We start from the raw sequence: 14078 nt of genomic DNA, 5'->3' as shown, positions 1-14078 counted from the left end.
TAAAGAAATAGTTCACCCAAGAATAAAAAAGAAATGTTAACCTAACCTGAATGTCTTTCTTATTCTTTTGCATGCCAAAGATCACATTTTGAAAATGGTCTCTGTGTTGTTTTGGATCCTCTGACTTTCATTATACAGTATGAGCAAAAACATTCTATAAAATATCTCTTTTGTGGTCCACAGAAGAAAGTTAGTTTGAAAAATGAATACGAGTCAATTACAGATTTTTTGTTTTTGTGTGAACTACCGTTGTAATTCAGTCAATGGGAAAACTGTGTAAAATGTGTGTACAATTAATATATTTTTCAATTTTTACTTCTCTAATTCTGGAAGAAGGATTTTGGCGTTTTAGGGTCAATAAAATCTCCCATTTACCACCATGGGTCTTCGCTTCAGTTGGACAGGTGGTTTGTTCCCCTTACCGAACACTTGCTATTCTCCTGCTTTCAACTTTAGCTAGACTTGCATGAAATGTGCACCCACAGATAAGAGGTATTTGCAGAATTCATAGGGCCATAATTTATAAAATAAAGCTACAAGTCATGGCAGACTAGTGGCTCTCAAATTGGGGACCCAGGGCCTCAGCAAACTTCCAAGGGGGCCTCAAGATGACTTTGACCCCCAAAAAAAAACAAAAAACTTTTTGTGAAATATTTTTTTTTTCATGGTTTGAAGAGCCATGATTCTCGTGGCGTTGGAAAATCTAGATATATGAGGTAGCATAATTTTAAAAGTGTGGTTTCTTGACCTGCGAAAGTCATGTAAATTTAATAAAATAGGCATTTTAATGATTTTTTTTTATTTGTTGATATGCCAAATGTTAAAATATTTTATCAGGTAAACATTGTATTGTTGTATTCCTTTAATTCCTTATCATGAAAATCTGGAAAATCATGGGGCCTTCAAAAATGGACTTAAACTTATTTTACTTTCTTTTATTTCAGGTAGTGTCCATGGCAATATTTCTCCATGTTTAATATCTCAGTATTCTCAACATATTCATGGCAATATTTAATTTTAATTTTAACTTAATGAACTAAAATATCTAACTAAAAAAAAAAGTTGTAAAAAATTCAAAAGAAAACACATTACTAAAACTAACTGAAATGAAAATCAAAACTAATACAATATATTAATAAAAACTAAAATAGTATTTCAATGATACTAAAATAACACTGGCTTGAGAACCACTGGGATAGACATTGCTGAAAGGCGCAGCCCCTCGGGTCTGATTACTTTAATTAAACACTGGCAACTGTATTATGATATGCTCAATATAAATAATTAGAATAAACAGTTCTGCTGCCAAGTAATGTAGTTCATTAGTCTAACTCTAGACAGTTTATGGTTGGCAAGCAATGTAGTAATTTAAGTAGATGTGTGATCAGAGGTCTGCGTGTGTATCGGCTATTGTACAACTGCTTTGAATGTGGCTTGTCAGGTTTTTGAATTTGATCTTATATAAATCTTTCTTTATTATATTATTATCAGTGTTGGGGAAAGTTACTTTTAAAAGTAATGCATTGATCATGTTCACACACAACGCTCTGCACTTACTCCTGATTTCTCTCAACATGGCAACACCAGAGCTGTCAGTCAATACATGGAAACAAAGTAACTGGAGTTACTTATTTGAAAAAGTAACTCAGATATTTCCTTCTAAATGAAAAAGTAATGCGTTACTTTACTAGTTACTTAAAAAAGTAATCTGATTACGTAACTCGCGTTACTTGTAATGCATTACCCCCAACACTGATTATTATATCATTGCATTTTAAATAAGTAATTCTAAAATATAGATGTCTCTTCTGTTTTTGAAATTTGAAATTTCTGTATGATTTTGAGAGTCCTATCATCCAAAGAATGTCTTTTAAATAATAATAAATGCAGATTCTCATAGACCCCCCCTCCAGTTCAGTGCAGAATATGTAAACATGAATGCGGATTGTGTGTGGCTCTGACTTTGCTGTGAGTTTGTTGAGGTTTCATATGTGCATTAGCTTGAAGTCATTCTGAGTTTGCAGTGGTCAATGGGGAGGGATTGTTCTCCTTCCTCAGTAGCACAGTTAGCTCATTCTAAACAGACAGTGCTGTGCACACTGTTATCTTTTGGGCATGTGTGCTCCGGTGGCTCCTGGGCCTTCTGCCCCAGGGCCAGTACAAGAGAACCGGAACTTTATCGGAGCGGAGCAGAGCACAGCGTCACGGCAGGGCCTCTCCCTGGGCCTCCCCAATGAGGCATGCAGCTCTCCCTGAGCCAGGCACGCTCTAACAGGCTGTTCCCCACTCCTGCTCCCATGTTTATTTATCCACAGGCCTGTGATGGACAGACCAGATGGGAACCAGACAACTCAAACAGAAACAATGGCAAAGGAGAGCAGGATTTATCGCTGGGTTCCCCTCCATGCCTGCGCTCACTCATACACACACTCACGCAAACTGTGGCAGAGCACAGTGCTTTTTTTTGAGAGATTGGGTCTCTCGTTTTCTCACATCATTCTCGTGTCATGTTATAAACATTTCTTTTATTGTTGTGACCATTGTCAAGAGTCTTCATACATGAAGTGGAGAACATTAGGCCATGAAAGTGTCATCTGAAGCATTGTGGCAGTGTTTTGTATGAGCAGAAACCTCTTTTTCTTCAGAATATATGAAAACCTGGTTGTTGTTGGTTTTATTTAATATACCAGCCAGTTTTAGGAGATCGGCATGCCAGTCAGTAGTCTGTACGTAGGGCTAAAATAGAAAATAATAACCTAACAAGCTGAGGAAATTTGTTGGTGAGGTGTGAAATATTGACCTGATGCTGATGGTAGTCTATCCCAACTGTTTCAGATGAAACCGATCCATAAAAATAACCTTACCAAGCTTAATTTGACCATTCAGCACAAGTTGTGCTCCAGGAACACTGGCACTTGTTGAATTTTGTCCCACCTTTTTTTACTTTTTCGGTTTCCAAGCTTAGTACCATGCGTCTTCCATTTCCTAGAACAATGTTAGCTTCTTTAATATGTGACCCTTGACCACAAAACCAGTCTTAAGTAGCATGAGCATATTTGTAGCAAAAGCCAAAAATACATTGTATGGGTCAAAATTACTTTACTTTAAAGGCGATTTTCTCAGTATTTAGATTTTTTTGCACCCTCAGATTCCAGATTTTCAAATAGTTGTATCTCGGCCAAATATTGTCCATACATCAATGGAAAGCTTATTTATTCCAAAAATTGACCCTTATGACTGGTTTTGTGGTCCAGGGTCACATATGTAATTAATATAAGCAATTTAGTTTCTGAAGACTAAATTGCTATTTATATAAATGTTGGTGGTAATATTATTGCAGTTGTCATTGGTTGTGACGTTACAGCTGTGACAATTAATTACTAGTTTGGGTTGGATGGACCTGGGTTGGGAGCTTTATGTTGTGAACAAATATATCTGTATAGTATTTCTGACTCTTTTATTTCAAAGGAACAAGGAAGATGCTGAGTGTCTGTAGCAAATACTTGAAAAACTTGCCCATTGGCACAAAACAACAAATTGGAACCATTTTTATTCAAGTATTTCAACCCAACTGGTGATTTCAAAACCTAAAAGTAATCATTCTAATTGTGTGTAGGGAACACATCACCCTTCCAGTGGACATTCTAATCAAATTGTTGGTGGAAAAGCTGGATTGTTCTGTCTTGATGCTGGTTTAAATAGGATTTGTGTTTTTTTTCTCTCTCCCACAGACAGACATCTTGGTGGTGAGCTGTGATTTGATAACGGATGTGGCTCTGCATGAGGTTGTGGACCTCTTTCGTGCACACAACGCCACCCTGTCGATGCTCATGAGCAAAGTGCATGAATTCACAGAGACTGTCCCTGGCCAAAAGGGCAAGAAGAAAGCAGGTACCATCACTCACACAAACGTGATTGAGCAGGAAAAAGATGGTGTGGTTTTGAACGGAATGCTATTGTTGCACTGTTTCCAAAACCTATTTATTGATCATTTCCTCTTTTCCCAATATGAACAAAAAACGCACCCCAGTGGACTGTATTATTTTGCATTCCTGCAGATCATCCAAGTTGTTGACTAGCCATCTGTCTTGAGCTAAAATACAGTTTGACTGTACAATATCCCGCTGTCGTATTTTATGAGTTTGCTATGACAGATTGGAATTGTGCCTTGTGGCAGGAGAGCAGCGGGACTTTGTAGGCATGGACGTCACGGGAAAGAGGCTTCTGTTCATGGCCAATGAGGCAGACCTGGAGGAAGGCCTTGTTCTCCGGAAGTCCATCATGCACAAGTAAGTGTCAACGTCACTTCAGGTCTAACCTGGAGTCTAACTTTTTAATTTTAATTTAATTTCATTTCATTTCATTTCATTTTTTGAGAACCCAAATATGTTGGTCTGACCTTTTAATGAAAACAGATAGGTCATTGCTGTACAATACTTTGGACTTGGTGTTCAGGGGATATGCATTGGTCCATTTTGTGTTCTTGTGCTTATCTTTTTTTATGCTGAAAATCTGACTTGATTGGTCTAAATAGAATTTAAAGCCACTGCCTTCAGAGTGGTGCTGCTTCCTCAGAACAATGGCGGCCTCACGGGGCAATGACCTGCTGTTTTTGTGGGCTGGCTAATAAAACTGGTGCCTCCTCTACACAGGCCTGTCATAAGTGCTGCCTGTCAACTCTGTTTTAGCAGGCAGCTGCCTTTCTTAACTGTTGATCCTAACTGTTTTTCAACTTTCTTCCCTTCCCGACCCACTTTTACGTTTCTGCTCTCTTTCTTTTACTGTTTTCTCACTTGCTTTCTCTTTTCTTTGGATTTTCTCTGTCTGAGGTTTTGGATCTGTGTGTATTATTTCCCAGAACTATGTGAAAATAAATTTTATTAGACTATTTTATCTGATGAGTGTTTAATGTATGAGTACTTTAATTTCAGAAGCCATTTTCTCCTCATCTGTGGACGTTTTATCCATGCTTTAGTGCAGATGTATTATCTTTTTTAAACAGTATAATTTAATAGCTTATACTTTGCTAATGATGCATAATACACTGGTGACTAGATTGCATGGTGATATATATATATATATATGTATATGTATAAGTATGTGTGTGTGTACACTTTGGGGGCGGTAAGGTATTTGAAAGAAGTCTCTTATGCTCACCAAAACTGCATTCATTTGATAAAATTCAGTAAAAATTGTAATATTGTCAAATATTATTACAATTTAAAATATGAATATAAATATAATATAAAATATAATGTAACTGTTTTCTTTTTAATATATTTTATGTAAATGTAAGATAATTTTTTTCCTTAATGTTGAAAAACTGCTGCTGTTTATTTAATTTTTATTTTTTGTGGAAACTGATTTTTTTTTTTTTTTTAAGATTCTTTAACTTTAAGAATCTTTGATTACTAGAAATTTTTGATTACTAGATTAATAGAAAATATATATATATATAATATTTTGTAATCATTTAAATGTCTTTACTGTCACTTTTGATCAATTTAATGCATGAATAAAAGCATTATTTGCCAACTGTTATTAATGAAATCTGCATTTTGTGACAAATTAAAGCTTGGATCAGGGTAGACTCCATATTTAAAAAATTCAATGTCTTGTTTTAGTTTGAACTGCCCTAATAACTCCTCCCGTCTTTCCTCTCAGCGCTTTTAATTTTATCTGATGCTGTCATTTTTGTGTTTAAGGCCTGATGTTGGAAAGGCTCCTCAGATTGTCAGCACCTTGCGTGGGGCCTGTGCTTTGGGCTCTGGAGGCCAAAGGTCCTGCCATTGCTGGTTGTGGTGGGTGATCAGGGGTCTGGGTGTAGGAGAGCTGTGTGATAGGGCTCCGTATGCGGCTGTGTTGGGAGCTCATAAATAATTTGGGGAGTCGTTGCCACTGTAAATCCTGTTCAGTAATAGAAGGGTTGCAGCAGCTGTTAGCATGCTGTCTGGTGAGTGGGAGAATGAACACACTGCCTAATCTGACGTTTGGTAATGTATCTATCACACCAGCCTAATGCAAATATATTCTCACAATATAAGCACATATTCAAAGTATAAACAATAAAAAAAATTATTTTGAGGCAAATCTCACCCCAAAATAAAGAACTTAAAAAAGAAATTATTTTATATAAAATAAAGCTAGAAGCTTTTTTTTTTATTGTTTACTGTAGTAAAAATAAATGCTGTGTAATGTGAGAATCTAATGAAAAGAATCATTGGGAATTACAAAAAAAATGCATAGTTGTTTTGAAAATAATTTTAAAAAAAAAGTAATTGTGACTTTTTATCTCACAATTCTTTTATATCACATAATTCTGAGTTTATATCTTGAAATTCTGAAAAAAGGCAATTTTAAGAATTGTGAGGGGGAAAAGTGTATAATTATTATTATTATTATTATTATTATTAAAATTATCTATTTTTTACTTCGTGGTGAAAAAAAACTTCCATAATAATGTCACAATTTAAAAAAAAAAAAAAAAAAGTTTTTTTTTTTCATGTTTTTGATGTTGGGTGGAATATGACCTGGCCATTTCTTTTTTGGGCTCTTCTGAAGGACACAGGAATTCTCAGTGCGGTTTGAAAGATGTCTGCTAATGTTTAACAGTACTTCAGATACTGCTCTGTTTGTCTGAGTTGTCTCTGAGTCTTGGCATTGTCTGGATGTGTGTTTATACAGGCACAGCGAAGCCTATATGTTCAGTCCACATGTGTTAAGCCAGTCCTCATTATTTATAAGACCTGTAAAAACACTGTCTTCTCTGTGTTATTATGGCTTAACGGGATAGTTCACCCAAAATTTAGTGCCGTTCCATACCAAGATACTTTGGAAAAAAATCTTTTTTTTCCGTCCGTACAGTGACAGTCAGTGGGCTCCGAAATTGTTTGGGCCCAGTGTTCTTCAAAATATCTTTTGATTTTTCACAGAAGAAAGTAAGTTATACCAGTTTCGAATAATGTGAGGGTAAATTTGTATGTAAATTATGACAGAATTATTAATTTTTATGCTTAATATTTTAATCTAATTTGTTGCTCATTTCTAGGTTTCTAAGTATGCATACACGTTTTGAAGTTAAAGCTATAGTTTTGTTCAGCTATACATGGTTATACCATTTGTTTCAAAATGAAAATGTACGCTTAATTGTAATGTAAGTTATGTGTTGGGGAAAGCATCTCTTGATTGCTTTAAACAGTTAAAGCACTTTGTCGTCACCTTACACTGCAAGTTGCTCAAATTTAAGTGACTCTATGAATATAAGTCCCTTTGAAGTTATAGACAAATTGGGTCATGCTCATTTCTCAGTGTGGTTTACTCTTATGGCGTCTGCCATTTTTAAATGCATTTTTTTATCTTACAAAATCATTTTTCACTTCTCTAAGTGATTGACAGAGAATCTTCAAGCCACAGTGCACATATTCACCTAATACGCAACAAAATGATCTCCTGCCTGGTCCGTGACGCTGTGAAATTCGCCAGCTGAATAGAATGCTTCCTCTTACACAAACACTCTTCATGTTCTCCGTCAGGCTGTTGACAGCTAGCTATGTAGTAGTCACTTTGAAAGTGTTGGAAGAAATTTGATTGATGCAGAATCCTGCCTCTTTAGACCAGTCCAATTTATAATATCTGTGTTAGACCAAACAAGTCCTGCACTGGTTGGAAAATCCTTTGAGCAGATTTAGCGATTTACTTTGCGCTGTCTTGTAATTTGGCCTGAGATTTAGTTGAATAGTGTGAGAGCATGAGGCAGAGCTTGAAAGCGAGCTGGCAGATGTGGCAACGCAATGACCGACGCATTTCTAGCATCATCAAAAGAGGCACTAACAGTGTTGAAGTAAAACTTGCCGGTAGTCCTTTTGTGTTTCTAGGGTCAAAGACTGTTGAAATGTGAGACGAACACATTTTGAAGATTGGTGTCTCCATCTTTGTGCGGTCTAGTAGCAGAAACCGTTAAAAATGGAGTGTTAGTTGCCACTGGAATTGATTTTTACAGATTGCAGTCACATTGATCTTTATTTTTTCAATTCAATTTTCTCTGAAATTGTGTTAGTGTTGTTTAGTAATATTTATATGCTATTATTGGCCAACGTCGGGCCGACGGCGAGCGACTGTCGGGCTAGAGTCAGTGCCCGAGAATTAAAGCGAAAGTGATGAAAACAAGCACGTAAATGAAGGCGGTACAGACAGAAGACTGTTTAAATGTTTTGTGATCTTTCCCAATCATTCTAATACGCAAATGTTTTCATACAACATGAGCCGCTTAAAATTTATTAAAGTTATCAACGTTACTGATATTCAAAATGGTAAGCAAGTGCTGCTTTGTTTACGTTTCGTATATCTGCGTTTATCTCGTATATCTTTGTTTCATTTTCTCCTTTTGAATGACGAATATATAGTATTGATAGCTGCTGATATAGACAGTTAATTCCTCTCACGCATGTGCAGAACGCACGTGTTAGTTTGCCGTCGGCTGTAGTCTGTGCGGTGTGTTCGAGCGCAGCTTTTTGGTCCAACGCTGCCGACGTGAGGCGACAACACCGTTGGCTTTCGTCGCCGCTAGTTCTTTGAAGTCGGCTTAGTGTGTCCCGGCCTTTATAGTATTTATTACCATTTTTATAATTTCAGTTTATTTTAATTTAAGTTCAGTTAAATTTAATTCAGTTTGCTCTATGCATTTGTCTTTATTATTAAATGTTTTTTTTTGTATATTTCTGTTTAGCTTGAATTTATTTTTTATTTCAGTTTTAGTAATTTTAATACTTTAAAACTTAGAACTTTTTTAAACATTTTATTTAATTTAGTTGTGAAGGCAGCATTTCTCATTATTTTATTTTATTTTATTTTATCAGCTTTATTACAATGATTGAAATGGACTGTTTCTCACTTTCAGTATTAGTTATCAATAAAAACACTTGCGGCCCCCGTTCCAATCTCATTATTATCATATTATTTACAGATTATATTTTAAAGGGATATTTTGATCTGGTGGTCCAAAAACAAGACCAACCCTTGCATACGTGACAAAATAGTAGGGATCAGTTTGTAAAATGTCACAATGAAATATTCATTGACTCTTGGTTCACAATTTTCCAGCTCTTACATACTATAACACACTAGATTTATACTTTTTAAAAGACACAAATCCAGAATGACTAGATGGGACAGGAAGCATGCATGTATCTCAGTCTGACAGCTATGGAAGTAGTAAACTTTCTCAGACGGCTCAGAGAAAAGGCATGTTAGCATTGTTAAACACTCGCAGCTTTAACAAAGCGAATGAGGAGCAGTGTTTAACATTGCGCACAATCCAGCTCCCCCTCCTAAACACGCTGCTCAAACATTACACTCTCCAGATCGACTGAGGATGTTTGAGGGGAAGGTGTGAGCCATATGTCCTGTGCTAAGATTTACCAACCCATCAGATCTAAAGTCAGCTCCTGTCTTTCTCCTCCACTGTCAGTCTGTTAGTTATTTACCCCGCCGATTCAGACGAGTGAGCGCAGAACAAAGGCCTCGCGTCTTGCGGGGCATCCGGGCTCAAAGAGGCCTGGATAAATTTGCTTGGGCTCATTCGATGGCGCACTTTGTAATATATGACCTCACTGTGCTGTAACGCTGCTCTTTGTGCTGGGCTTTATAGTAGTAAGCCATTAAAACTAATAGTGTGAGTCACTCACAACCCTGGAGGCCTTTCCCAGATTTTTGTCATCCTTGTCAGCTTGAGCAGACAGCGAGGGAATGTGATTGATGGAAATGTCGCAGACATTTGGTTTTACAGCAGAGTTTTAACTTGGACCATTACAGTAAATGACATTTCATGACAGTTGCTTCAAGATTACAATTATTTAAGCAAATTCTGACTTTTTTTGTCTCTTTCTTATCACACCGACAGGAGACCTTAAGTAATGGGAAGTGGGGGAAACTGGATTGCACAATGTTGCAAGCTGGATTTGAACCTGTGGCACCCATATGAGCACTATAGGTCAACGTTTTTATTTCCAAAACAATCCCATAGATGAGTGATGGATAGATTCTTAACATTTTGACTCAAAGACCCCACATTTAGACCATATTATCATTAATTTTGATTACGTGTTATTTAAAAAAAATTTATATATTGAAATTATTGTTCATAAATTTACGTTATAAATTTGTATTCCAGAACTGTGTGTTTTTCAATAAAACAGTATTATTGAGAGAAAATAAAAAGACATGATTACTGTTACAATCTCATTTTGTTTATTTTTAGCGTTTTTAATTTAGAGTAGAGTTAGATTATTTTAATATAATAATTTATGTTCTGAATTCCAGAACAATAAATTATTCGATAAAAACAATAGTTATTGAGGCAAAATCAAAAGAAATATGATTTCAGTTTACATCTTCATTTTTTAAGCATTTTATTTTAGAGTTATATTAGTTTAATATAATAATTTATTTTCTGAATACCAGAATAGTAATTTATTAAATAAAAACTATAGTTTTAAGAAATAATAATCATCATCATCATTTTACATCTTTTCTTATTTTAATTCAGATTAGAGTTAGATTATTTTAATATATTAATTTATGTTCTGTATTCCAGAACTGTATGTTTTAAATAAAAAACAATAGTTATTGAGGGAAAATCAAAAGAAATATGATTTCAGTTTACAGCTTCGTTTTTAAGCATTTTAATTTAGAGTTAGATTATTTTAATATAATAATTTATTTTCTGAATTCCAGAATAGTAAGTTCTTAAAAAAAAAAAAAAACAATAGTTGAGGTAAAACCAAAAGAAATATGATTCAATTTAACATTTTAATTTAGATTAGAGTTAGATTAATATAATAACAACAATAATAATAATGATAATAATAATTTATTAATTCAAATACTTTTAAATTATTCTGTGCCCCCCTTTGGAAGTTTTCTGAGGCCCCAGATTGAGAACCACTGCCCCACTAGACTTTCACTGAAGGAGGGACTTGAGCTATATCTGGGGTTTTGAATTTCATGAAGGCATAGCAACATGTTTTAACCACTCACAGCATTTTTATAACTTCCAATACAAGTGAGTAGTTTGGCTGAAAAGTTGATTCGTAGTTATGTTTTGCACTGTGATCCTTGTAGTGTCTGTACTTCATAAACAGCACCTGTTCCTCATTGTTTGGCAGTCTCGTCTTCCTCCTGACCTTCTATTCCCCGGTCTTTAACACTCATTCCTCCTCTGAAACCACAAGGATCTGTATCTGTTACTCATCACTCCTTCATTCGACTCATCGTTCTCCCTGATTCACTCATTCTCTTGCCCGCAGGTGCCAGACCATGATGTCACTTGTTGGGTGTTCCCATAAATCAGTGTGTCATGCCTTTGTTCATTCCTCACCTCCTCTGGATCTCTCCCTGCAGTCTGCGTGTGTGAGCCGAGCACATTGGTGCCATATGTAGTCGAAAACATCTGAACGTTCCTCTGTCTCCGCACGCACTTTTTTTCCTGCTTTTCAGGAATCCAGCCACTGCTGGCTAACGGAACAGCTTAGTGTCATCATAATTTATTTCTAATGTATCCACACGCACACATGCTCTGATTTACACACAGCCAGTCTGTTTTCGACATTTGGGTGAACAAACACTGCAGCATTTCAGCCTCTGTGTGTTATCCGCTGGAGGGAAACAGTAAAGCTCTAGAGATGAGATGGTTCTCTTACGTTCTCGCTTCATAAATGTCACGGGGGGTGGGAGGGCCCTCCTGTTCTGTGTTTACAACAGGTCGTCCGGCATGAAGCCTGCATGCGGTGCATCACAATGGGTGGGAGTGTACAGTGGGGTTCAAAAGTCTGAGTAGGCAGTAGTCAGAAGTCTGTCTGTCTGTATGTATGTATGTATATATAGACAGACATATTTATATAATTATAGACATATAATACTTTCATTGAAACTCTGCCAGCTATCCAAATGGGATTGCAGAGATAGCAATGATATAAACACATGTTAAATAACAAAAAAGTTATAAAATAATAATGGTTTTTATGGTTAATATTTAAGATTATATTGAGATACTATAGATTTTTTGTGAAAAGACTGATTAATTAAAAAAAAAAAACTTAGTTAAATGTATTAAAAATATTAATTACAAATATTATATTGAATACATTGAATTTGATAATTAAATGAATTACATAATTTCTTAGTATAGCTTTAACATTTTTTAGCCATTTTTTGAAGTACTGAAAAGCTCTCTCTCTCTCTCTCTCTCTCTCTCTCTCTCTATATATATATATATATATATATATACATATACATACAGTGCCCTCCATAAGTATTGGAACAGTAAAGACAAAATTGCTCTGTTTGCTGTGGAGTCCAGAAATCTGTAAATTATGTTTAAAAGATGAATATGAGACACAACTACAAATTGTCATATTTTATTATTGGGTGTTTCAACACACATGTTTTACCAACTAAGAAGATCAACACTTTTAGAGTTTCATCCCCCTATCTGAGCTCATCTAGTTGTCCTGGTCTCCGCTGTCTTTCAGGGCTGTAGAGGTCCTCTCTAGGTGCTGATCCACCATCTGGTCTGAATACGTACTGGATCCGGGTGACTGCAGTGACCATCTGATCTGGATACAGACTGGATCTGGTGGGTTGTTTCAGGGTTGGCATCATCTGAGGTCCTCTGAGGGGTTGGCATCATCTCTTCTCAGGTGTTCTGGATCCAGACTGAAGCTTGTGTGGCAAAAACAGAGAAACAAATAGGGACATAATTAGCGTAGCTGCTGTTCCAACCAAGCAAAATTGATTTGTTTAACCCAAACTAAAGAATAATAATGTGCATTTGATCAGATATAACTGCAGTCCAAGATTATGAGATGCATTATTTGAATGCTTGGCCACAGAGATGTGTCTTTAATCTAGATTTAAACAGAGAGAGTGTGTCTGAACCCCGGACGTTGTCAGGAAGGCTATTCCAGAGTTTGGGAGCCAATTGCGAAAAAGCTCTACCTCCTTTAGTGGATTTTGCTATCCTAGGTACTACCAAAAGTCCAGAGTTTTGCGACCTTAGGGAGCGTGATGGATTGTAGCGAGGTAGAAGACTAGTTAGGTACGCAGGAGCTAACCCATTAAGGGCCTTATAGGCAAGTAATAATATTTTGTAACTGATACGGAACTTAATAGGTAGCCAGTGCAGAGACTGTAAAATGATCATTCGATGCATTCGATGACGACACACACAAACCAGAATGAAGATGAGGGAGCTGACTTCGAGAGAAAAGCAAGCAATTGGGATGCTAAAAGAAAAGAGGAACTCAATTAGAGCTATAGCAAAAACAAAGGGCATGAGAAATCAAGAGTTTGGAAACCACCGGTGACATCAGCAACCAACAACGACCTGATCAGCTGAGAAAAACAACAGCAGTTGATGACAGACAAATCATAAAGTGTACAGACACATCTTGGCTACCAATGTTCAAGAAAATGCCACCAGATTCATTGGGAAGCACTTCATATTGCATCAGGACAATGACCCAAAACACCCTGCCATTTCAGTCAAGGAGTTTATCAGGGCAAAGAAATGTAAAGTCTTGGATTGCCCAAATCAATCTCCAGATTTAAATCCGAGTGAACATGAACTTCACCAGCTGAAGAGGAGACTAAAGGCAGAAACTCCCCTAAACAAGCAACAGCTGGAATTGGCTGTATTAAAGGCTGGGAAAAGCATTTCAAAGGATGAGACCAAGAGTCTGGTGATGTCTATGAGTCGCAGACTCACTGCTCTGATTGCACGCAAGAGATCTGCAACTAAATAATAGCTTTTAATCTTTTAATCTGCCTTAAGTTCAGCTGTCCCAATACTTATGCTCACATCAGATAGTGGGATGAACTCTAAAAGTTCTGTCCTTTTTATTTGGTAAAACGTGTGTGTTGAAACAGCTAATAAAATGTGACAATCTGTAGTTTTGTCTCATATTCATCTTTTAATCATATTTGCAAATCTCTTTACTCCACAGCAAGCAGAGCAATTTTGTCTTTACTGTTCCAATACTTATGGAAGGCAATATATATATATATATATATATATATATATA

General features: G+C 36.2%; 1 protein-coding gene across 2 annotated transcripts in view; it reads left to right on the top strand.

Moving 5' to 3' along the window:
• The window catches only part of LOC107722074 (translation initiation factor eIF-2B subunit gamma-like), a 38573-nt gene that overhangs the window by 10453 nt on the left and 14042 nt on the right, over positions 1-14078 (top strand). Inside the window, exons 4-5 of one of the 2 annotated variants that reach the window (XM_016530299.1) lie at positions 3732-3891; positions 4178-4289. In XM_016530299.1, the coding sequence (XP_016385785.1) occupies positions 3732-3891; positions 4178-4289 (272 nt within the window). Of the gene's footprint in view, positions 1-3731; positions 3892-4174; positions 4290-14078 lie in introns of both variants that reach the window. The other variant, XM_016530298.1, reaches the window with a different exon arrangement.

This window comes from Sinocyclocheilus rhinocerous, unplaced genomic scaffold (genome assembly GCF_001515625.1).
Source record: "Sinocyclocheilus rhinocerous isolate Xijiao unplaced genomic scaffold, SAMN03320098_v1.1 scaffold484, whole genome shotgun sequence".
NCBI lineage: Eukaryota > Metazoa > Chordata > Actinopteri > Cypriniformes > Cyprinidae > Sinocyclocheilus > Sinocyclocheilus rhinocerous.
This window is presented reverse-complemented; position numbering and strand designations above follow the sequence as displayed.